The 23946-nt window shown below is 48.6% G+C and overlaps 1 protein-coding gene across 3 annotated transcripts; it reads left to right on the forward strand.

Annotated features, from left to right (window-relative positions):
* The first annotated feature begins 130 nt into the window (after positions 1-130).
* Positions 131-17263, forward strand: Alpg (alkaline phosphatase, germ cell). 3 transcript variants are annotated; one of them, XM_063268168.1, is made up of 11 exons: positions 131-13838; positions 13923-14039; positions 14153-14268; positions 14435-14609; positions 14843-15015; positions 15165-15299; positions 15391-15463; positions 15566-15700; positions 15946-16137; positions 16438-16571; positions 16646-17263. In XM_063268168.1, the coding sequence occupies exons 1-11, from the start codon at positions 13766-13768 to the stop codon at positions 16859-16861; spliced, it is 1539 nt and encodes a 512-aa protein (XP_063124238.1). In that variant the 5' UTR covers positions 131-13765; the 3' UTR covers positions 16862-17263. The 3 variants fall into 3 exon arrangements, with proteins under 3 accessions (XP_063124238.1, XP_038940610.1, XP_038940613.1); XM_039084682.2 differs by having other exon boundaries at positions 16438-16557; XM_039084685.2 differs by lacking the exon at positions 15165-15299 and having other exon boundaries at positions 16438-16557.
* Positions 17264-23946: the final 6683 nt, after the last annotated feature.

Raw genomic sequence — 23946 nt, forward strand, 5'->3', positions numbered from 1 at the left:
ACTCCTTAAGGTGTCTGTGGAGTGTTCAAAGTATCTAAGCTACCATGAGGGCCATCCAGCTGGCTGAGGCTCCAGAGAAGGATACAGTTAGAGTCAAGTCCCATGGCTCCCAACATCTTATTAAAAAAAAAAAAAAAGTAGCTGAGCAAGCAGCTCACACCTGTCATCCCAGCACTTAGAAGCCTGAGGCAGGAGGATAGCCATGCACTGGAGGCCAGCCTGGTCTACACAGCAAATACTAATGCAGCCAGAGCTATGTAGCAAGACTGTCAGAAAGGAAAAATAAGCAGTAGAGAGGCACTTAGAATAAATGCCCATCATTAACTTTAATGGCATTTAAAAGTGCTCAACCCTTAACCAAACGCCCCCGGGAGGATTGGATTATTTTATGTCTCACACACCTAACAGTAGCAGCAGCGCGCTCAGGATGGAGGAACAGGCCAGCAGCACCGGGTGTGTGAGTCTGGAAGCCTGCCTGAGGTAGCCGGTGAGTGAAGCAGCTCAGAGAACGTCAAGTCAAGACGCCAGGACTAGATCGGCACTAAGTACGCTGAAGATGATCCACATCTGACAGTAAGGAAAGTATGGGGTGTGAGTAGAGAAACACCAGTACAAGAGAAGCCTTTCCCTGGCTGTACCTGGCACGCCTGGCAACAGCACTTACATTCTAAGATAATCTACACACTGCTCCGAGACCATATTTCGAGGATGGAGAGGGGACAGGTGAGGAGCCAGTTCCCTTTCTTCAGTGGAAAGGTGGGGAAGAAAGATGGCTGCAGGCTACCCACCCCCACCAACACCTCCTGTTCTTGTCCTTCCTCCTGAGTCCCCCAGGCTCTTCAGCTGCTGAGTTCAAATACAGCAGAAGTGATGCTGCACTGTCCCAGGCCATGCTGAGTGACAGTGCCAAGCTGTGAGGAAACTTGGGTTCTGAGGCATCTTAGAGATCCACCCCCAACCCCCACAAACCACTCCTGCGGTGGCCTATGGAGGAGACACAAAGCCTCTGTAAGACCCCATCCAAATTTCAGGTTTGTGTCAATTTCTTTAAAAAGTAGTATTTTGGCTGCTCAGGAATAGTTCACGACATAATATTAGTGGAAAATATCAGTAGATAACAGCTTAAAACTGGAAATGAAGAAATGGTTGTTTTTGTTGTTTTTTCTGAGAGGTGTGGTTTTTTACAAATAGAACTATAAAAATAATTTTTTAAAACCCAAGTGGATTGGGGGTGGACTAGGCAAATAGTTAAATAGATAAAGTGCTTTCCACACACAGAAGATGGGACAGAACTCACACAGAAGCAGTCGGCCCTGGCAGCTGCCTGCAATCCCAGCACTCAAGAGGCAGAGATGGAACTCCGGTGACCTGACTAGTTAGACGAGCGGGGATCCGTGAGCTCTGGGTCTGTAGAGTACAAAGCAACCAGGGAAGGTATCTGCCATCAACTTGGGGGCTCCACATTCAACCATATGCTCATGCACACACATGCCCAACACATACACACACACACACACACACACACACACATACACACACACTAATAAATACTGAGAGGGGAAAGTGCCTCTGGGATGGGAAATGCATCTAGGAGCACAGACGTACTCTCCCATTTTGTTTTAATAAACCTGCCAGATCCATTTGACACTTTACATCTGTGTATAATTTGGATTTAAAAAACTAAAAGTAGGGAGGAACGCTGTTTATATTTAGCCAGAATGGATCCACAATTGGCCTAAAAGCTTTCCTGTACATTCAGCAAGGAGTGTATTAAACAATCCATTATTCTAGTAACGAAGATAAAATCCCTGCTGACAGGCACCCCGGTATTCCCAGACCATTAAATGCTTCTGTAAAGTCTGCTTAAAGACACAGGCAGCAGGCCTGGTGGCCACACATCCTGGTTGCTTCAGTAAACCTTGCAGGTTCCTGTGTCTAAGCTGAGGTCTAGGTGTGGAGCTCAGGGTGTAGGGCAGCCCTGAGGCAATGCAAGCAGACCTCGGAGACCTGAGGAGGTGACACTGTAGGCAACCTGCAGAAGAGCTGGCCAGGGCCGTACAGGATACCAGCTAAAGGCCTCTGTGGACCAAAATCACAGACTTGGGGATTGGTTGGGGTTGGGGTGAAAGGAATTGACAGATTAAAGAATGAACTCCACTCTGGTGGGTGGCAGAACAAAGGTGATGTTTTGTATAAAATGAAGAAAGCTCTAGAGCTAGGGGCAGCTCGATGACAGAACACCAGCTTAGCAGGTTAAGGAGTTGGGTTCACACCCCAGCACTGCCCCCTTAAAATGGAAGGTTCTAAAGAGAGGGGTGTTTTGGACCTGACAAGATGATCTTGAATTTGTATATAGATAAATCCTGTTTATGACTAAAACCTTATTGTGGGGCTGGAGAGAATGGCTCACCCACTTAGGGACACTAGCTGCTCTTCCAGAAGACTCAGGTTTGAGTCCATAACTCCAGCCCCACAGGGATCCGATACCTTCTGGCCTCCTCAGGCACCAGGCACACAGGTACACATACAGGTATCCGCATGAAAATAGATTTTTAAAAATTAACTGTATCCAGGTCTGTTAGCACATCCCTGTAGTCCCAGCTGCTCAAGAGGCTGAGGCAGGAGGATAGCAAGTTCAAGTCTGGCTGTGAATTAAAGTCCAGCCTCGGCAACTTAGCAAAACCCAGTCTCAAAATAGAAGTTATAGGGTGGAAGGTGTCTGGAGCCATAGCTGAGGATGGAATACTGTCAGGGCCTGGTGAATTCCCCAAGTTCTATTCTCATTCCTGAAAAAAAAAATCATAAGTGGTCAATTAAACCTTCAGATAAGATAATCTCTTTGAACCTGCTCTGCCTTTCTATGAACTTTTATGATTATCAAGGGTTTCTTTCTCAGGTTCGAGTATATAAAGTCATCTTAGGGGATAAGATCCATTTAAGTAATTTATTTTACTTAAAAAGGTCATTGTACTCAAACAGGTTCATGAACTTCACTGTGCTCACAGTGTTCATAAATTGTACATTGTACAGTTCTGGAAAGCAGTCAGCCAAATACCAAGAAAATGAATGCAGAAGAGGGTGGAAAACAGACTGTCCTTTAGCAGAGTTTACCGTCGTAGATTTTCCAGCTAACCAGACTGCTGCTGGAGTGAAATCATCCTCCTGGTGCTCATGACACCAAGTCACAGAGAAGTCCCTGAATGCAGGCAGCACTGGGCACCTGGGACTTTCCATCCCTCCATGCAGCAGGCCATCCATCAACTCAGAAGGATGAGTTAGGGGCTGGGGAGGTGACTAAGCAGATAAGGCACTGTCACACAAGCCTGATGACCCGAGTTCAAGCCCCAGAACCCACACTGAGAAAAAGGAAGGAGAGAACCAACTGCACAGTTGCCCTCTGACCTCCACATGCTCCCCAAGGTGTGCACACCGCCACATCATACATATCGCAATACTACATTTTTAAAGGATGGCTTTGAGCCATCCCCGCCAGCTGTCTCTGATGCTGCCACCACTACAGCTAGACAGAAGAGGTCTCCCCTAGTGGGTAAGTGAACAGTCAAGGGTGCCCACAGACAACCGCTTCCGCCAGGCCCACTCCTGAACTCCTAGATCCTCATAGGCTCAGAGCCTCTTGCCTTGGCTGAAGCTGCAGAAGGGACTCAGCTGTGCACTGTCTCCTCCCCCAGGGACTATGGGATGAGGTAGGGGAAAGGGGACTGTCTCTTGCCTTGGTGCTAAATCAGTCTCCTTCCTTTTCCCACCCCAGGGCCCAGCAAGTTCCTGCATGACCCAGGGATTGACCTAACTGGGGTGATGAGATAGGGAAGAAAGGACCTACACACAGCCTCCCTCTACGTCCCCACAGCAGCCCCAGGGCATAAGCACAGAAGAGCTGGAACTGGCTGGGCTGTGCATTTACTCTATACATACATCTGAGTCAGGGAGGTGAGTGTATTGTACACACTGAACAAGGAGGCAGATTTAGCTCATCTTTATAAGAGGTCTCTGTAGGGGAACAGTCATCCCAGAGGAGGAAGCCTCTAACTTCCACATAGACTGTTAAAATTTGCATTCGGACCAGGGAAAGGCTTTGCCACTCTGTGGGCCTGAGGCATTGGGATCCTTGATAGCTCAGTCCATGTCAACAACACATTCACTGGAGGTTTTAACTGCTCCTTACACTTAAGGCTTCTGCTGCTCCCTATGCAGGGCAGGTGTGGGGATATATTTCTTGCCAGAAATGGAATGATCAAAGCAAGGCCCCACCTCACAGGCTCCATTAGGACAAAGGGTCACTCCCAGAATGAGCCACCTCCTTTAACACTGGCCTTGGCTCCCACTTGAAGACCTCCAAGATTCCAAGGCTTGTTTCTTTGTTCTGAAGCTCAGGGTATGACCTCCTGTTTCTCCACACACATACCCCTCCCTTCAGTGCATACTAAACCTCTAAGATCTCCCACTACATCCCCATAGCAGCTACAAGTCCTTGTCTCTTGCTCATTCTCAGGTAAGAGAACTTAGGCTTGGAGAGATAACACTTTGGAAGATAATCAGAAAATGGTGGAAGTGAATGCGAACTCAGACCCAAAATGTATTGCATTTCTTTATTAAATGTTTTTAATTCTAACTGTGTGCCTGGGTGTTTTGTCTACATGTGTGTCTGTGCATAACACTGGTGTGCCTAGTGCCCACAGAAGCCAGAAGAGGATGCTGGACTTCTTTCTTTCAATTAGTACTTCTCTAAATTCAACTATTCATGTATCACTTTAATGATTCTTTTTTGCCATAGCCACATTGCCTGGGGTCATATTTATTTAATGTTTTTCATTAAACAAGCTTAGGTTTTTCCTTGATATAATTAGAAAGGAAAACTTACAGTTACCAAAAAAATAGAGGGCCAGCTAGGGAGCAAGAGTTGGTAGAGTGTTCACCTAGTATGCACAAAGCCCTAGCTTCCATCCACAGTACCCAGAGCTTGAGGGAGGGGAGGCAGGATCAAGAGTTCAAGAACATGGCCAAGCATGGTGGGGCATGCCTTTAATCCCAGAGGCAGACGGATCTATGTGAGTTCAAGTTCAGCCTGGTCTGCAAAGTGAGTCTTGGACAGCCAGGGCTCTGTTACACAGAGAAAACCTGTATCAAAAAATAAAAAGCAAACAACAACAAAAAGAGTTCAAAGTCATTTCTGGCTATATAGCAAGTTTGAGCTCAAGCCCATTATGATGAAGGAGGAGGAAGAAAAAGAGGGAACAAGAGAGGAGATAAAAGAAGGTGGGGGGAGTAACCAGAACGCATTGTATAAATGCATGAAATTGTCAAAGAACGAAGTTAATTAAAAAGCAGGAAGACCACCATCACCAGCCCCGAATAGAAGGCAGCTGCATATTCCAAGCCTGCAAATAGCAGTGAGCCTTTGCCTTGGGGGGGTGGGGCTCTACTTCAAAAGAGATGGTAAAGTTAACACAATGTTAAAGGCATTCAGAGATTCTTTCCTCGATATCATCAAAGGGGTGGAAAGAGAGACCAATGATGCTCCACAGCACAGACCCATCACTCCTGTGCCTGGGAGGCTGGACCCAAGGGATCTGTCTCTTGAAGACGTCATCTCCATAATGGCTCAATGATATTTTACACCCTGTGGTTGTAGCTGAACTAGCCCTTTTCACCTAAAAAACCATCCCTGGACACCACAGTTTGTCCCATCTTAAAAAATGCCAGTTGAGATGGAGATTGAGAACCTTGGCATGAGCAGATGCATCTGGCCTCAATCACACTGCCAGCCTGCTCCTTCCTTCCGAGGCAGCTCATGCTGAGGAGGGCTGGCTAGCCCAACAGTGGTGCAGGGCTGAAGATCATGACTCACCCTCTCCCAGAGTTCACAGCAAGAGGTGTTGAGCCCAGTAAGTCCCTCCTCCAGCCATGACTAATTGTTAACAGTGTCTATCTTCTGATGGTCTTGGCAGGTAACTTCAGCTCCTGTGAGTTTATGGTTGTGATGACTGTGGCATCACCAAAGAATGGCATTTCCAAGTCCTCTCTGCCTTCTGGCTTGTATTCTTTCTTCTTCTTCCTCCACCTTGTCCCCCTTGCCTTAGAAGAATGGTATTCATGTCTTGTTTAGGGCTGACCACTCAGTGTCTGGGCCTCAAATGCAGCCTCAAATGCAGTCTTTGGTTAGTTGCTCCCATAACAAGTAGACATGTCTGGAAGGCCTTTCTTTTTAAGATTTATTTATTTTATTTATATGAGTACGCTGTAGCTGCACACCGTAAGAGGACTTCAGATCCCAGATGGTTGTTAGCTACCATGTGTTTGCTAGGAATTGAACTCAGGACCTCTGGAAGAGCAGCCAGTGCTTTTAACCGCTGAGCTATCTCTCCAGCTCTACCTGGCAGGTCTTATCTAGCTCTGGTAGGTATCCAAGCAGATGGTAAGAAGAGCCTGTACTGTTTTGGATGTCACTGGAGCATCCCTGATCAATGACTGACATGAAAGTGCTCCAAACCTCATTCTGGGATTTTTGTTTAGTAACCCACAGCTTCTAGGAACAGTGTTATCCAGCTACGAAGGGGATCTCTCCATATACTCTGTGTGTGTGTGTGTGTGTGTGTGTGTGTGTGTGTGTGTGTGTGTGTATGTGTGTGTGTGTGTGTGTGTGCGCTCGCGCACGCAATTGTGCTACAATATAGTAAGTTTACACACTTGTTTTGGTTAACCACCCCCACCCCATCCCTGCCTTCCCACTTCTTTCTCTAATTAAATCTTTCCACTCCAAAGAGCATTACTGATATTGCAGAGAACATGGGTTTGATTCCCAGAATCCACTTGGCAGCTTACAGCCATAATAACACCAGTTCTAGGGAATCCAGTAGCCCCCTCTGGCCTCTACCTATACCAGACACACACACCATACACTTAGATAAATGCAGGCAAAACATTTGTACACATAAACTAAAAACAAATCTTAAGAAACAAAATCCTTTCCACTCAAAGTATTCGCCCTCTCTGCTTCCACTTTATCTTTGTCTTGCTATCCCCTCTCCCTTAAGGGGGTGTGCATGCACACTTGCACACACACACACACACACACAGAGAGAGAGAGAGAGAGAGAGAGAGAGAGAGAGAGAGAGAGAGAGAGAGAGAGAGAGGAGACTCCTAGCTTCCTGGCTTCCACAAGCACTCCAAGGTAAGCACACATAATAAAGAATGAAAGCTAAGAGCCATGTGTAAGAATGTAATAGCATCTGTCTTCTTTCTGTACCTGAGTAACACTACATATTTTTTTCCAGTTTCATATGTTTGCCTATGAATAAAATTCGTAAGTATATATGCTCCATTAAAAAAACAAAACAAAACAAAACATTTCAGGATAGCCAGGGCTACCCAGAGAAACTGTCTTAAAAATAAACAAACAGCTACCAAATCCACGAGCAGTCCAACCAATGCTGAAACCCTGGTTTTGCAGACTTCTGGGGTTTTAATCATCTTAATCTGTTTCTCTTTCTTTTCATCTTTTCACTTCTTTCCTGCCTTCATCAGCTCCAGAGCCTTTCTCACCACAGATGTCAGCGTTATCCTCCTCACCTCTCCCTTCCCACTGCAGTCCTTGTCCTCAAGCTCTCTTACCCTTCTCAGGTTCCCCCTCACCTTATCACCACATCACCCTTCTGCAGCCCAGCCAGGACCTTCCTGTCCTCTCAAAGTCAGTGGGGGAGGGGCTTAAAGGTGCTCAGGTTAGTCTTAGTTACACAGAGATGGGCTTTTCGACATCTGGTCTCTTTCAAAAACTCCAAGCTACTATTCTCTGTTTCACTGTAAGTTCAGATGTGGGAGATTCTCAAATTTTGCTGTTAACCTGTCCAGACCCTTCAAAACTCCTACTGCCTCTGAGCTCAAGCTTTTTCAATTCAGCTAATGGGAAGTTTTGGAACTGAAATTAAGCCTACACTTAACAAAAGAAGGAACTCTTCATTCACAGTCAGCCACTAACCTTTCAGCTTCCCGTCACTTGATTTGAACTGTCTAGACCAAGTCCTGGGAGAGTTGCTTAGATCCTGCCTTATGGTAGATTCCCTTCTCCATGTTCATGTTTTCCTCATCACTTCTCTTCAGATTTAATTTTCCTTGAGGCAAGAGTGGAGAAGGGAGAGATGTACTAGCTAGGCTCCTGCCTCACACACTTACCACTTAGCTCCACTCTCAGAATTTCTCTTCCCAAAGACATAGAGATGAACTCACATCCAACCCTGTCTTAGATACCTTTCTATTGCTATAAGGTAGACATGACCACGGCAACTTGTGAAAAAAAAAACATTTAATTTGGGGTTCACAGTTTCAGAGGTTGAGTCTGTGACCATCGTGGTGGGAGCATATTGGGAGGCAGGCATGGTGGACAGGCAGTCATGCTATGGCTCTGGAACAGTAGCTAAGCACTTAGATACTGACTGAAAGCTCAAAGCCCACCCCTGGTGACACACCTCCTCCAACAGGTCCACACCTCTTAATCCTTCCCAAACAGTTCCACAAGTATTCAAATATATGAGCCTGTAGGGCCCATTCTCATTAAATCACAACAAACCCCCTGTGGCCCTACTAGGGGCATCAGATAGGATCTGTGGAAAAGTTATAAACCCTTTACCACGGGGTTGGGGATTTAGCTCAGTGGTAGAGCGCTTGCCTAGGAAGCCCAAGGCCCTGGGTTCGGTCCCCAGCTCCGAAAAAAGAACCAAAAAAAAAAAAAAAAAAAAAACCCTTTACCACCACTCTGGGTTCCAACAACCCAAGACCACCATTTTCTACTCTTGCTGAACTGACACCACCCAGAGTCTCTCAGCCACAGCCTAGAATGAGGGAACCCTTCTGTCTCTTTTCATTAACTTTGTATTCTTCCTTCATGCTATTGCCCATAGATGGAAAGATTCACCCCCTCCACTGTCAAGCAACACATACATTGACAAGCCACATCACTCCCCTGAATATTACTTCTGCTCTGAAGCCAGGTCAAGCAAAAGGTATTGATCACTGAAGACTGTCAGCTACTAACTTATACAGGAATTTATTGACTTAAAAGATAAGGTCCAACAGTAGCTGTCTGCTTACTACTGGGAACCAGTAGCTGCTTAGCCCATGGGGCCGGAACCTCAGCAGTCCCAATGTGGTCCTGAGGAGAACCCATTCCAACAGAAGCAGCAGAGGTAGCAACAGGATAGCTGGACTCACAAACAGTACTCATGAACTCAAGAATAGAAGAGAAGAACTTGTAAACAGGGTACGTGAGCTCACAGCTGAGCTGTGAAGGCAAGCAGGTAAAAAGTAAGAGCTTTACCTCAGACCTTCAGTCTGGGCCATCTACACTTAGATGGTTTTTCCATCTCATTTACTATGAGCAAGCGAATCCCTCTTAGGCAACAGAGGTTAACCTAATCGACATAACCCCTCGCAGGTGTACCCAGAGCTTGCCACATGATACTAGATCCTGTCAGGTTGAAAATGTTAACCATCTCAAGGGTCATACACATTCCAAAAGGGCACAGTAGTAGCTATTCTTGGTTGTCAACTACGTCTGGAATTGACTAAAACCTGAGTGGCTGGATATGCCTGTGAGGGCTATTCGTAATTAAGTCATCTGAAGTGGGAAGACCCACTTTTAATCCAGATCTTCTAAGGTGGGAAGATCCACTTTAATCTAAAGTCAGTCTATTTAAATGACATGGAAGGAAGAAGTTTGCTCTCTTTGTCTGCTAGCTCTTGTTGGCAGGTCCATCCCTTCACTGAAGCAAAGCCTGTAAGACATTGTTGTTTGTTTGTTGGGACAGGGTTTCCTGTGTAGCCCAAGCTATCCTGGGACTCACTTTGTTAGACCAGGCTGGCCTTCAACTCCAGGTCTTCAGATCCAAGTGTCTATGTCTCCAAAGTGCTGGGATCCACCACCTGGCTCTATGAGTCATTCTAATAAATCGTGTGTGTGTGTGTGTGTGTGTGTGTGTGTGTGTGTGTGTGTGTGTGTGTGTGTGTGTATACACACATGTGTATGTATACACATAGGAAGGAGAAAGAGATTCATTCTACAAGTTCTGTCCCTCTGAGAACCCTGACTAATAAAGCTACTGACTGCTTTAGTAACCTTTTTGTTCTCTTTTGGGGTCACACACACAAATAAGTGAACCACTACAATGGGCAACATTCTTCTATGCCTGCTGGCTGCCCTGGGGCTGTTTCGTCCACCCTTGTGTAGGGAGTCTTTTGCTCTCAAGTGCTGGCATCTGACCTGTGCCCTTTTAGATCTGTTGCTAATTTGGTCTCTGCACTGGGCAGTCCGAAGGAAGCCGGGGCTCCAAGTAAAGACTTCAGTGATCTTCCCTCATGGCAAAAAATGTGTGCTCTGTTATTGGAAGAAATGTCCTTGGCCTAAGCAAGCTCTGATTTAATCTAACTATATTATGTGCTCTTTTAATCTACTACTCCAGGTCCCTGAGCATTGCTGTACTCGGTCATGTGTCCTCTTGACATTAATCTGGCTCATTCCATGTTGATGAAGGCTGACAGTGTGAAGTGGGTGGCAACAGCTCGTTGTCTACATGAGTGTTCCTGGACTCCAACAAAAACGAATGCTCCTCCAGTCTACTCTGGGTGACTCTACGGGACGAGAGTCTTACCAGATGTCAGAGTATCTGACTCCTTGAAAGCTGATGGCCTCACAGGTAGTCTCAACAGGGGTCAATGCTCTTTCTGGTGGAATGAACTCCAGCTCCTTACAAGAGGCACCAAGGGCGTGCTCACCATGCCTCTTGACCTGTCCACACTGCTTGGTATTGAAGCTTTCTAAGGCATATAAAGTGAGATGTCTGGCCTACTAGTGACCCTCTAGGAAGGAATTTCCACTAAGCAGGACATCTTACTGCCCTGAACACTTTCTTAACATTGACTCTCGCTTGTCCACCAAAAGAAGCCTTTGAGCCATATGTCGTAGCACTTACCTGTAATCCCATATTTGGGAGGTAGGTGAAGGGGGATAGGGAGTTCTAGATTATCCTTGACTATGTAGCAAGTTCATGTTTGAGGTTAGCCTCGGCTGCATGAGACCCTTGCCTCCCAGGAAACAAGCAAGCAAACAAACCACAGGCAAATTTCCCCAAGCTCAAACTCAGCCTTTCCCCTGTGCTTGCCTTCTTCCCAACCACCTCTTCCTCCTCACCTCCATTAGCCCCATGCTTAAAGATGCTACTAAAAATGTCTTTTAGTAAACTCCAATTCTGCTACATTTAAAGAAAAGAAAAAAAAAAAAACGATGAGCCCCACGAGCAACACTCCACCGTCCCTGGGTGCTGGCTGGGGTTGTTTGGGTGCGGCCTTGGTACAGCCTTGGCCTGGAATGTCACCTCACACAGAAGAAGAGCCCTGGGTCCCTGACTGACTGACAGTCCACAAGCAGAGTTTTCTTCATTTCCCTGGGTCTTAGCAGGCCTTCGTCTTCAAGGTTCTCCTTACCCTCTCTTCTGCTCTTCCTTTCTCCCTTTTTTTTTTTTCTTTTTTGTCCCTTCATGGGAAAAAGTATATTTATAAACCCCAATTTAAGACATAAATAAAAAAGCAAAAACAATAAGCCTCTAATCAAATGAGGCCTAAATGAGCACTGGAAGACTTGTACCTATCTCTACTGAAGTTAATAATTTACTCCGTGTCTCTCTGTGCATGCTTGGCTTCCACAGAGGATCTTTAACATGGGATGCAACTTCTTCAGAGACCTTCAGCTCCCAGGAGGCATGTGGACATCATGGGGGCTGAGGAGGGGCAGGTAGATGCTGTCGAGCCAATGGAATACCTGGGGTTCCAGGTCAAACCTGTGACTCATGAAGTAAGGAGGTATGAGGGGGGCTGCTATGGGCATCGATTATTTAATAATCGATAAATTATTTAATAAAGCAGTTCCTTCTTTTGAAACAATTTTAAATTGTTATTTTAAAAACTATATGAAATAAAGTTTATCATCTAAATGAGGTAGGGGTGCCTTCAGTCTCAGCACATAGGAGGTAGAGGCAGAAAGATCAGGGCTGAAAGGTCAGCCTACATGAGACCCTGTCTCAAAAAGACCAAGTAATTACTAATAATAATTAATAATAATAATATAGCAGTAGCACTATTTGGTTACTGGGGATACAGCAGTATAACACTTACCCAAAAGGCCCTAAATTCAATGCTGAGAACAGCCAAAAATAAAAAGTAATGTGTTGTTCTCCCCACCCCACCCCCTTTTTTTTAAAGAGTCTCACTATGTAGTCCTGACTGGTCTGCAATGTACTATGTAGCTGAGGCTGGCCTCATACTCAAAAGAGATTAGCCTGCCACTGCCTCTTGAGTGCTAGAATTAAAGGTGTGCCCAGGCATACTTGGTCTTGTTTGGCTTTTGAGACAAGGCCTCATTAAGTCCCACCTGGCCTCAAACTCTCCGTGTAGTCAATGATAATCTTGAATTTACACTGGAAAATGGAAGCAGTCTGGAAAGTAACTAGACAGGGCATATGTATATGCAGCACAGGATGACCAGGTAGCTTGCCTTGGCCTACAGAGTGCTGGGACTAAAGGGGTATCCCACTGGTGACTGCCTCTATTTAAAGGTTGGACAACATTCCATTGAGCCCGTGGACCATCTTTCTCTGAGCCACTCATCCATCAATGGGTACATGGCTTGACCCCACACCTCTTGGCCACTGGGGATAATATTGAACCCAGTGCATTCTTCTCAAAATATACTCTGAGGTGGAATCACTGGATCCCAGAGATCCTTTGAGCCTAACCTAACCCCCTCCCCCAGGCTACAGAAAGCTCATAGTTTCTGTTGGTTGGTTGGTTTGCCCCTGACTCCTGTCCCTCACCCAGCCTGGGTTTCTCTCTGTGGCTCTCTGAATGTCTTCAAACTCACTCTGTAAACCAGGCTGACCCTGATCTCCTAGCTCTGCCTGCCTCTGCCTCCCTAGTGCTGGGATTAAAGGCATGCACCATCTGTTTCTTATCCTAAACTACACCTATAGATGTGCTAAGGTTTGTACAGACATCCCTTCACCGCCTATGAGAATAAGGATCAGGAGTAAACCCTGCCTGCTTCTCAGGAAGATTCAGGTTTGCCTCAGGGTATTGCAACCACTCAACCTGGCATGTTCTGGCCATCATCCTTATGAATGGACCCTCAAAGACAAGGCTCTCCCAGCCTGCCCTAATAACTTGAGACACCAAACAGGTCATGAACCAATGGTGCCCCGATATTTCCTAGGCAATAGTCATCCCAGGACTCCAGGTCTTGGTACCCCACTGACTCCCCCCAAAGCCAGGCAAGAGGATAGAGCACAGCACTGAAGCCACTTTGTGACCTTGTTCCCACGTCAGTGGGCTCATGATGTCAGAAGGCCAAATCCAGACCCTGCACCAGGCTACGTGTTTCCAGCTCCACCCCAGAGTGTATCCCAGTCCAGCTGTCTCTTTGGAACAGGAGTGACAGATAGGTCCTGACGACAAGAGCAGAAAGTGGTCCGTGCAGCACAGGACACAAATCCTCACCCTGGGAAAAGCAGCTTCCAACCTCACCCCCCCCCCAATCCCCCAGAGGCTGGCCTAGCCACACCCTGCCACTTCTCTCCAGGCAGCAGGGCTTCCTTTCCAGAGCAGGAGGGGTGGGGTTGGGGAGGAGCCTGGGAATTAGGGACAGACACTGAGCTTTTCAAGCAAGAACTGTTCCCCATCTACTGCCATCCCTCCACTAGCCCCAGCTATGCAGGGAGCCTGGGTGCTGCTGCTGCTGCTGCTGGGCCTCAGGCTACAATTGTCCTTTGGTGTCATTCCAGGTAAGGAGGCTCCCCTAACTGCTTGTCCCCACTCATAAATACAGCCTTCCCCTGACACCTGCCTCCGGTCTCTTCTTTGACCAGTGGAGGAAGAGAACCCAGCATTCTGGAACCAGAAGGCAAAGGAGGCCCTAGATGTTGCCAAGAAGCTGAAGCCCATTCGGACATCAGCCAAGAACCTCATTATCTTCTTAGGGGATGGTGAGTGCATGAAGCCTGGCCACCCTGGGGTCCTCAAGCTCCAGGCACCCAAGGCCACTGACGGGTTCAGGAAAGTCTGGGAGCTCAGGCCTGACCAGGTTCTGTTCCTTTAGGGATGGGGGTGCCCACAGTGACAGCCACCAGGATACTAAAGGGACAACTGGGTGGTCATCTAGGACCTGAGACACCCCTGGCCATGGACCACTTCCCATTCACGGCTCTGTCCAAGGTGAGTACTGGAACACACAGCTAGGATGGGAAATGGCTGGAGATGACCGGACAAGGAAGAACCCAGAAGAACTGGAGCCCAGGTTAGCAACCAGGACAGTGTAGACCCAGGAAGCAGGGACTAATGTCAACCAGTAGCACCCAGCTGAGAGTGTCTCTGTCCCCAGACATACAACGTGGACAGACAGGTCCCAGACAGTGCAGGCACAGCCACCGCCTATCTCTGTGGGGTCAAAGCCAACTACAAGACCATCGGTGTGAGCGCGGCTGCTCGATTCAACCAGTGCAACAGCACATTTGGCAACGAGGTCTTCTCAGTGATGCACCGTGCAAAGAAAGCAGGTGAGCCGGGCATGAAGGTACACACCATTAATCCCAGCAGTTGGGAGACAGAGGCAGGCAGATCTGACTTCAAGGCCAGTCTGGTCTATATAGTGAGTTCCAGGCCAGCCAGGGCTACATAGCAAGGACTTATGCAAAAACAAACAAACAAACACAAGTGAGTCGGGGCCAGGCTAAGGAGCTAGAGCAGGCTTGGAGCAGTAGGTGGCCCACCTGATCCCTGTCATGTCTAGGGAAGTCTGTGGGAGTGGTGACCACCACGTCGGTACAGCATGCCTCTCCAGCCGGCACCTACGCACACACAGTGAACTGTGACTGGTACTCAGATGCACACATGGCCACTGCTGCACTACAGGAGGGCTGCAAGGACATCGCCATGCAGCTCATCTCCAACATGGACATTGATGTGAGCCCCAAGAGCTAGGGAGGAGGGGTGCATTGAGATGTCACTCACTGCAGTATGGGCAGCCAACTGCCTGAGCTCGCTCTGAGGAATGGGTAGGAGGAGGAGATAGAAGAATCCCACTTCCTCCTGTCCTGACCTTCTAATTATAGGTGATCCTTGGTGGGGGCCGCAAGTTCATGTTTCCCAAGGGGACACCAGACCCTGAGTATTCTGGCAACAGAGCTCAGTCTGGAACCAGGCTGGATGGACAGAATCTGGTGCAGAAGTGGCTGGCAAAGCACCAGGTGACAGGGACACCAGGGTATGGGGCCAGCAAGCATAGGACAGCGCCTTACACCTCAAAGGTATGCGCTAAGACTGGCTGTGTCCCTGCAGGGCGCCCGGTATGTTTGGAACCGCACAGAGCTCATCCAGGCCTCCCAGGACTCAGCAGTGACTCACCTCATGGGTAATTGTCCAGTTCCTACCAGGCCATTTTCAGTAGGACTTCACAGGACATCCATGTAAGTGTCAACACAGCCTGGGATCCCTGTGTTTCTGTGTCCCCCAGGCCTCTTTGAACCTAACGACATGAAATATGACATCTACCGAGACCCTACTCAGGATCCCTCCCTGGCCGAGATGACAGAGGTGGCAGTACACCTGCTCAGTAGGAACCCCAAAGGCTTCTATCTCTTTGTGGAAGGTGAGTGGTCCTGCCTGGCAGAGAGGAGGGGAGAGAAAGAAGAGGGAAGAAGGAAGAGGGGGGAGAGGAGGAGGGGGGAGGGAAGGAGGAGGAGGGGGAGGGGGAGGGAAGGAGGAGGAGGGGGAGGGGGAGGGGGAGGGAAGGGGGAGGAGGGGGAGGGGGAGGGAAGGAGGAGGGGGGAGGGGAAGGAAGAAACAGGGGTCTAGCACAGGCTCAAACATCTCCCCATCTCTGGTTTCCTGCAGGGGGCCACATCGACCATGGCCACCATGAATCTATAGCCTATCGTGCACTGACTGAGGCTGTCATGTTCGACTCAGCTGTTGACAAGGCAAACAAGCTCACCAGTGAGAAGGACACGATGATCCTTGTCACTGCTGACCACTCTCATGTCTTCTCTTTCGGTGGCTATGTACCTCGAGGGACCTCTATCTTTGGTAGGCCAAGGACAAGGAAAATGGATCAACTATATCGGTCACATAGCAGAAACTTCTCTCGGCCTGAGTTTCCTTGTCTGTCAAATGTGTATAGATAGGCTAGTTGTCAGGCAAAGGTGAGCATTTGGGTCTGTATTGGCTCCACACCAGGACAGTGGCAAAGTGTCTCTCCCCCACCCCCACCCCCACCCCCTCCCCCTCCCTCTCCCTCTCCCTCTCCTTCCCCCTTCCTCCCTTTCCCTCTCCCTCTCCCTCTCCCTCTTCCTTTCCCTTTCCCTCCCCCTCTCCCTCTCCCTGCAGGACTGGGGGCCTCCTTCAATGCACTGGATGGCAGACCTTTCACCTCAATCCTATATGGCAACGGTCCTGGCTATAAACTTGAGAAAGGTACCCGGCCAGATGTCACTGACAAAGAGAGTCGTAAGTTCTGTGTAGTAAGTACTCTTGAAGTCGAGGGTAGAGGATACTAGTGTCAAAGGCCTTCTGTCCTAAATACTTGTTCCCCTAGGTGACCCCAAGTACCGGCAGCAAGCAGCTGTACCTCTGTCGTCAGAGACCCACAGTGGGGAGGACGTGGCCATATTCGCGCGTGGCCCTCAGGCGCACCTGGTGCACGGAGTGCAGGAACAGAACTACATCGCTCACGTCATGGCCTTCGCAGGCTGCCTGGAGCCCTACACCGACTGCGGCCTTGCGCCCCCTGCTGGTCGGAGCAGTGCAGTGAGCCCAGGCTACATCTCGACCTTGTTGTGCCTTTTGGCAGGGACAATGTTGATGCTGTTGGTGTCAGCTGAACCCTGACTACCTGAGCTTACTGGACTCTACTACACTGTCCCACAGCTGCCCCTGTGTTCCTGGCTGTGGTGGTTTGAATATGGTTGGCCCAGGGAGTGGCACTATTAGGAGGTATGGCCTTGTAGAAGGAAGTGTGTCACCATGAGGGTGGGCAATGAGATCCTCTTCCTAACCACATGGCAGCTGATCTAGCAGCCTTCAAGTGAAGATGTAGAACTCTCAGCTCTACCTGCTCCATGCCTGTCTGGATGCTGCCATGCTCCCACCATGATGATAATGGACTGAACCTCTGAACCTGTAAGCCGGCCCCAATTAAATGTTGTCCTTATAAGAGTTGCCTTAATCATGGTGTCGGTTCACGGCAGTAAAACTCTGTGACACTGGCTATCATTCTCCTCCAGACTCCTCCTGTCCCTCTGGTTCCCTGTGTCTTGGCTTCAGGTTTCTGGTCTCAGACATAACTCAGTTGCAAGTCCTGCTACTCACCATGGACTCTAACAACAAGCCTCAGTGTTACAACCAGCCTCAGCCTAACAGGATACCCAGCAGCCAAGGGACTGCCACGCTGGTGTCTGTCACACTGATGTCGGCTCCCAGAAAATGTGACACCATGCATTCAGTCACAGCCTGTGCCTGAGGGCCATGTAGGTACTTGGGTCCCCACAGGACAAGGACTGAACAATAGTGTGCTGGCTTTTCTTGGCTTTGGTGTCCACAGCACACCCAACAGAGCCTGGAGAGGCTGATGTAGCTGGCAATGGCTCTCTGACAGTCCTCAGCTACCACCATTGGCCTCAAACTCATGATCTTCTGGCAACCTCCCAGGTGTCATGATGACATGTATGTGCCTCTGTGCCCGGCTTGCACGTTAATGTCCAAGCAAAGGATGCCTCCTTCATTCTCCTGGGAGACTTTGCAATAATAAAGTGAACCATTACCGGCATAATGCCAGCAGTGCTTTGCCGAACGGAAAGCTGGGCGCTCGGGTGGAGGCAGAGTGAGAAATGGAGTCTGAGTGAGTGAGGAGGAGGGGTATTGAAAATCCCAGACACGAGCAGCCTTTACAGGGCTGAGTCATGGCTTCCGGGTTCCACCTCCTGCAGTGAGCTTCAGGTTTGCAAGGACCAAATAGCTTAGCCACACACAGCTCAGTTCTTGCATAAGGCCCCACCCGCTTAGGCGGCTGCAGAGGTAGAGCAGGTAACATACCAAGGCCAGAAGTATAAAAAGGCCCAGGCACACAGAAGAATGTATTTCAGGCTCCAACTAGGAAACTGGCTAAGGGGTCAGGGCCAGTAGTTAGTTTCCCATCTCCCTATAGGGTCCACTCTAGACTCACGGAGACAGCCTTAGAGTTGACCTTCTTGTCCTCGGATGGGCGGAGACCAGTCCGCTCTCCCCAAGGTGGTCAGGGCAGATAGCTATGGTCACACTTGCCCCAGAAATCACCCATGCTCTCTAACTTACCATCCCGGGAGGATCCTACCCTTCCCAGGCCCTTACAGCACAGCAGTGAGCACTAACATGCAACTAGGGGATCTGGATTCATGATCTAGTGCTCCCACCTGCCTCCTGCAGAGATGGAGATTCAGAGGTCACCAAGTAGACAGCCCTAGGATGCTGCTGGTGGAGGGTCCGTGAGGCAAGGAGCTGGGAGCCAGAAGCAGGGGACCTGCAACCTCACCTGCAGGGTGTGGAGGGTGAGAGGGGACACCTGCTGCACATACTTCATAGCTACCAACATCCTTGTCCTCAGAGAAGCCCCTCTGGAAGGTCTAGGCCTGTAACTTTAATCTTTTCCAAGGCTACTTTTAATGATGATTCTTAAATGCTTTAAACTCCCTTTATGCCCACCACCCACCAGAGGTAGTGCAAAAGAAAGGATACCAGTTTAGAAATGGTTCTTCGGAGCAACTCCCATTTGCCTTGTCAGAAGTGGCAGCTCAAGCCACTCGCAAATGCTTCACGGATATTCCAGCAGTTCAGTTCAGTGGAGTCAGGACAGCAAACACGAATCAGCAGCAATGACATTACCTAGCAGAGACAGCCAGGCCTCAGCCTGAGAACAAGTCAGCAGGAGGGACCAGGGTCGACAGGAAACGTTCTCAGCTGTGACTCTCTCGGCAAAGATCAGTGGAGCCTCGAGACCAACAAGCATTTAGCAATGCACCAACAAGCATTCAGCTATGCAAGCAAGCCAAGCTCAGCCTCCTTCACTGACCTTTGAGTCCTATCTACATCCCTTCCAAACATCACGTGTCCTCCACAGGTCTTGCCTCAGCATGTGAGTCTATCTCAGCCGATTTCACTCTACCAATCAGCCCTGGTCTGCGGAAGCAGCAAGAAGCCACAACATATCCCCAGAAAATTTTAAGCGAGTTTCTCTCTATGGAGTCCCAACAAATGGAGCTCAACTACCAATGTAAGACAGACCAATACATTTGAGTCGTTAGCAAAGCAACGAATCCTTCATCACGTGCCCTTTCATGTACTTGCTTTAACAGAACATCCTTTCTCCTGCGTCTGAACATTCCTTTACAAGTCTGCCTTAACCTTTCACCTGTGTCCACTTCAATGAAACATTCCTTCGCTTGTTTGCCTTAGCAAAACCCCAGCCAACACAAGTGACTTTCCAAAGAACCCTTAAGTTTCCACTTCATGGCTTGAACCTTCTCAAAGGTCATGTCGGAAGAGGGATCAGAAAGAAGCAACGAGAACACACCAGAAAGCCAGGGTGGTGGTGACATGAGCCTTTAATCCCAGCACTTGAAAGGCAGAGGCAGGCAGATCTCTAAATTCAAGACCAGCCTGGTTTACTGCATGAGATCCAAGACACCCCAGGCTACACAAAAAACAAACAAACAAACAAACAAAAAAAAACAAAACAACAAAAAAAACACTGTCATGGAAAGCAAAACAGCAAAAACCCCACCAGAGTCCAGATGCACAGAAGCTCTGGTTGATCCCTGGGGCACCATCCCCTGAATCAGCCTTCTTTCCCACACCTTCTACTGCCCACCAGGTCTAGGGTGCATTGCAGGGTACTAAGTGTCTACGGCTGCTCAAGCATCACTGTTGTATGTAGAGTCTGCTCTGCATGAAGTGGAGAGCAGGCTGGCCCTAGTCTTCTCCAGTTCCCATCAGTAATCCACCAGCCCTGGTAGCTCACTTCCGTCAGTCAGGCTCACTCCAGCTGCAGAATGTAGCTCCTGGGCCTTCTACTCCTTAGCAATGGTCCTTAGCAGGCTAAGCAGGTGACCCACAAACACCCTGGAGGTGCCTGGGCCCTGCACTAGGATAAGCTCCCACAGGCATGGAAAGGACTTAAGTAATGGGACACCAACAAACATATAGTAAAAAACCTACCACCTGGAGTCTTCCTTTCTGGAGCCCACCCTTCCCTGAAGACCCAACCCAGAAACCCCTCATGCTGAGCTAAGTACAAGTTTCTCTCAAACAGAGTGTCTTTGTCAGTTTAGGGAGAGACAGGGATCCAGGGTAGAAGGAATGGAGGCGCCCCCATGCCCTGACACACATACAGACTCACAACCTCCCTGTAAGCTGCAAACAGTTCCACTGTGTGTATTCACTGGTGAGGTGTGTTTGTTTGGTTGGTTTCCAGTTTTGGTTGAACTCCCCATCTACTGAGAGCGGAGGTCACAAATGTATACTGCCACACCTGGTTCTGGGGCCTATACCTGACCCCACAGCGTTTCAAAGCATCAGTGGAAGGACTGCGACTAGTGTCCCCACGTCAGGTGCCTCAGACATGAGGCAGAGATCCAGGTGGCCCCTAGAGGCTGGGTTGTCTATAGCCTTTAGAGTCCAAAGTTCAAAGTCTCTTCTGAGCTTCATCCAATCACTTAACCATAATCCCCAAAGCAAAACAGGAAAGCAGCTGGGCAAACTCCACACTCTGCATCTCCATGTCTGATGTCAAAGCGGTCTTCACATCTCCAACTCCCTTTTCATCTGTGGTGACTGCAACAAACTTCTTTCTCCTGGGCCGGTCCCACTCCCAGTTAGCAGCTTTCCTCAGCTGGAATCCCAAGGCTCTAGCATCTGGGACATGTTGGGGTCTCCAAGTCAACTTCAGCTTCACAGCTTCTTGTTCCAATGAGAGTCACACATGATCTTCTGGGCTCCTCCTAAGGGCTTGGGTCACTTCTCCAGCTCTGCCCTCTGTAGCACTCTAGGCTCTGGTTGACCCCACTCCACTGCTGCTGTTCTCTGTCAGGTCGATGGCTAGATCACTCAGCCCCACCTTCACCTATGTTTGTTCTGGGAATCTAAACTGGGTACTCACGGTACTACAGAACCATAATATATGCCTAGCCCTTGAGTTTGAAGAGTGTTCATTCTACTGTAGGTAAAATGCCACCAAACAGCATACTGCGGTGTGTGTACATGTGTGTGTGCGCGCGCGTGTGCGCGTGTTCGTGTGCGTGTGTGTGTGCACGTGTGCGTGCGTGTGCGTGCGTGTGCGTGCGCAAGAGTCAGTGGACATAGGAACCTTAACTGTTGTACTATTTGAAGAAGTTGCCACAGCCACCTCAAACCCCATCACACCTCCTCCAAACCCCCTCCATGGTCAGCAGCTATGAAAACCAAAGGAAGACTACACCCCACACACAGGGCTGAAGGAAGGCTGTGATGGACCCCTATACATTTCCAGGCAAGTTCTCCCTGGAGCATAAATTGAGCTCAATCTCAGTCTCCCGCTGCCTCAGCTTCCTGAGTCTTGGGAAAGTACAGGTGTGTGGCTCTACATCCAGTGGCCCCCAGCAAGAGTGGTCTTGCTCTGTAAGCTAGGCTGACCGGGAACTCACCATGAAGTCTAGGCTGCCTCCGGCTCCCGTGGGCTGCAGTTCGGGCTTCAGTTCAGGCATGAGCTACCACACCTGCCGTCATCAATAGTTCTTAGCTGTGGCACTTTCTTTTACATTGATTTATTACTTATACTCTCTGTGTGCATGGGCATCTGGGCCATAGCCACCTGAGAGTGCAGGTCAGAGGTCAAAGGTCAGAGGTCTCAGGAGTTAACTCTCATCTTCCACCATGTGAGTTCTAGGGATGGAACTCAGGGCTTTAGGTTCAGTCAGGTGGCTTACCCCTGAGCTATCTTGCTGGCTCTGTAACATACTTTTTCAGACTCTTTTGTGGTTTCATTTTTGTTTGTTTTTCGAGACAGGGTTTCCCTGTCCTGGAACTGACTCTGTAGACGAGGTTAGCCTTAAACTCAGAGATCTATCTGCTTCTGCCTTCCAAGTGATGGAATTGTTGTGTGCCACTGCCATGCTCTGTAACGTTTTTAAGTTAAGGAACATGCATTATTTATACATGTTATCATATGCTTACCCAAACTGTAAACACACATTTCTTATGCACTGGGAAAGACTGACCAAATCCAAATGGCTTGCTGTGAGGTATTACCGACTTCTGTGGCTTGCTGCATAGTTTTATGCCAACTGGACACAAACTAGAGTCTTGTGAGAGAAGGGAATCTCAGTTGAGAAAACACTTACATAACATTGGGCTGTAGGCAAGCCTGTAAGGGCATTTCCTTAGTGATTAATGGGGGAGGCCAGCTCATTGTTAGTGCTGGTGGTCTGTTCTGTAACAAGCAGGCTGACCAAGCCATGGGGAATAAGTCATGGGGAGCAAACCAGTAAGCAGCACCCCTTCGTGGTTTCTGCATCAGCGCCCGCTGCCAGGGTCCTGCCCCTCATGAGATCCTGTCCTCACTGCTTTTTGAGGATGGACTGTTATATGGAACCATAAGTGAAATAAACCCTTTCCTCCTCCATTTGTTTGTTTGTTTGTTTATTTATTTATTTATTTATTTATTTATTTAGTGGTCTGAAGCTAAATTCCAAGGTATGTTTCACATTTAATAAACATGCTATTGTTCATTTTTTGCTGCTGCATAGCTTGCTATTTATGGAAATACCCCCAGTCATGGTTTTTCTGTGTAGCCATGGCTGTCCTTGAACTTGCTCTATAGACTGGTCTAGAACTCACAGAAATCCACCTGCCTCTGCCTACCAAATGGGATTAAAGGGGTGTGCCACCGCCGCCCAGCTGGAAATACTCTTTTTATCTTTGCCCCACTGGTAAAATTCTGCCACTGTTTCCAATGTTTGGCTATTTAAAGAAGGTCACTTTGGCTGGGTGGTGGTGATGCACGCCTTTAATCCTAGCCCTCCAGGAATCTCTGATCTACAGAGGAAGTTCCAGGGGTAGCCAAGGATATGCAGAGAAACCCTATCTCAAAAACAAAAGGAAAGGAAACAAAAACATTACTTCGACCCGACTGATATGTGCAGCCTGGGGTCCCAGAATGCACATGGCCTGTCTGGATGTTGCTCTCTAGACTTTCTCTTTACGCTATGTCTACAGGGTGGGACTCACTGTGCTTCTCAAGTGCCTGGCAAGTCTCCTGTATGGGGTTGTAGGCTTTGATTTTTCAAAACTTACTTTAATAAGAGTTCTTAAACACATTGACCTTCCTTCTGGCCCACCACCCTCCAGAGGTTGTGGAAAGAGAAGGTTAATATGGCCAAGGCTATGCGGACCTGTTTAATAGTTCTTTGGGAGCGACTCCAATCTTCAATGTCAGGATATCAGCAGTTCATTTCACACGAATCAGGACCAGCAGTTTGATCCACTCCCAAACACCATTCATGAATCAGCAACGGGAGTTCGGCCCAGTGGAAATCACAAGGCTCTGCCAATAGGCCTTGAGTCTGCAGGGACTGCAAGAAGCCGCCGACCGCAATATCACAAGACGTTCTTTGGTGAGTTTCTCTCTCCAAAGTCACGGCAAACGATGATCAGCAAAGAAGGCAAGGGGAACCAATGCCACAGCATCAGCAGCAAAGACCAGCGTCAGCAAAGCCCACGGAAGACCCACAAGGGGTGGCAAGGTGAACCAATACCACCCTGTGGTCCACTGTCTGTTGGGCTCAACTTATACCCTTTCCAAACATCATCTTTCCTCTTAAGTGTCCACTC

This window comes from Rattus norvegicus, chromosome 9 (assembly GCF_036323735.1).
Source record: "Rattus norvegicus strain BN/NHsdMcwi chromosome 9, GRCr8, whole genome shotgun sequence".
NCBI lineage: Eukaryota > Metazoa > Chordata > Mammalia > Rodentia > Muridae > Rattus > Rattus norvegicus.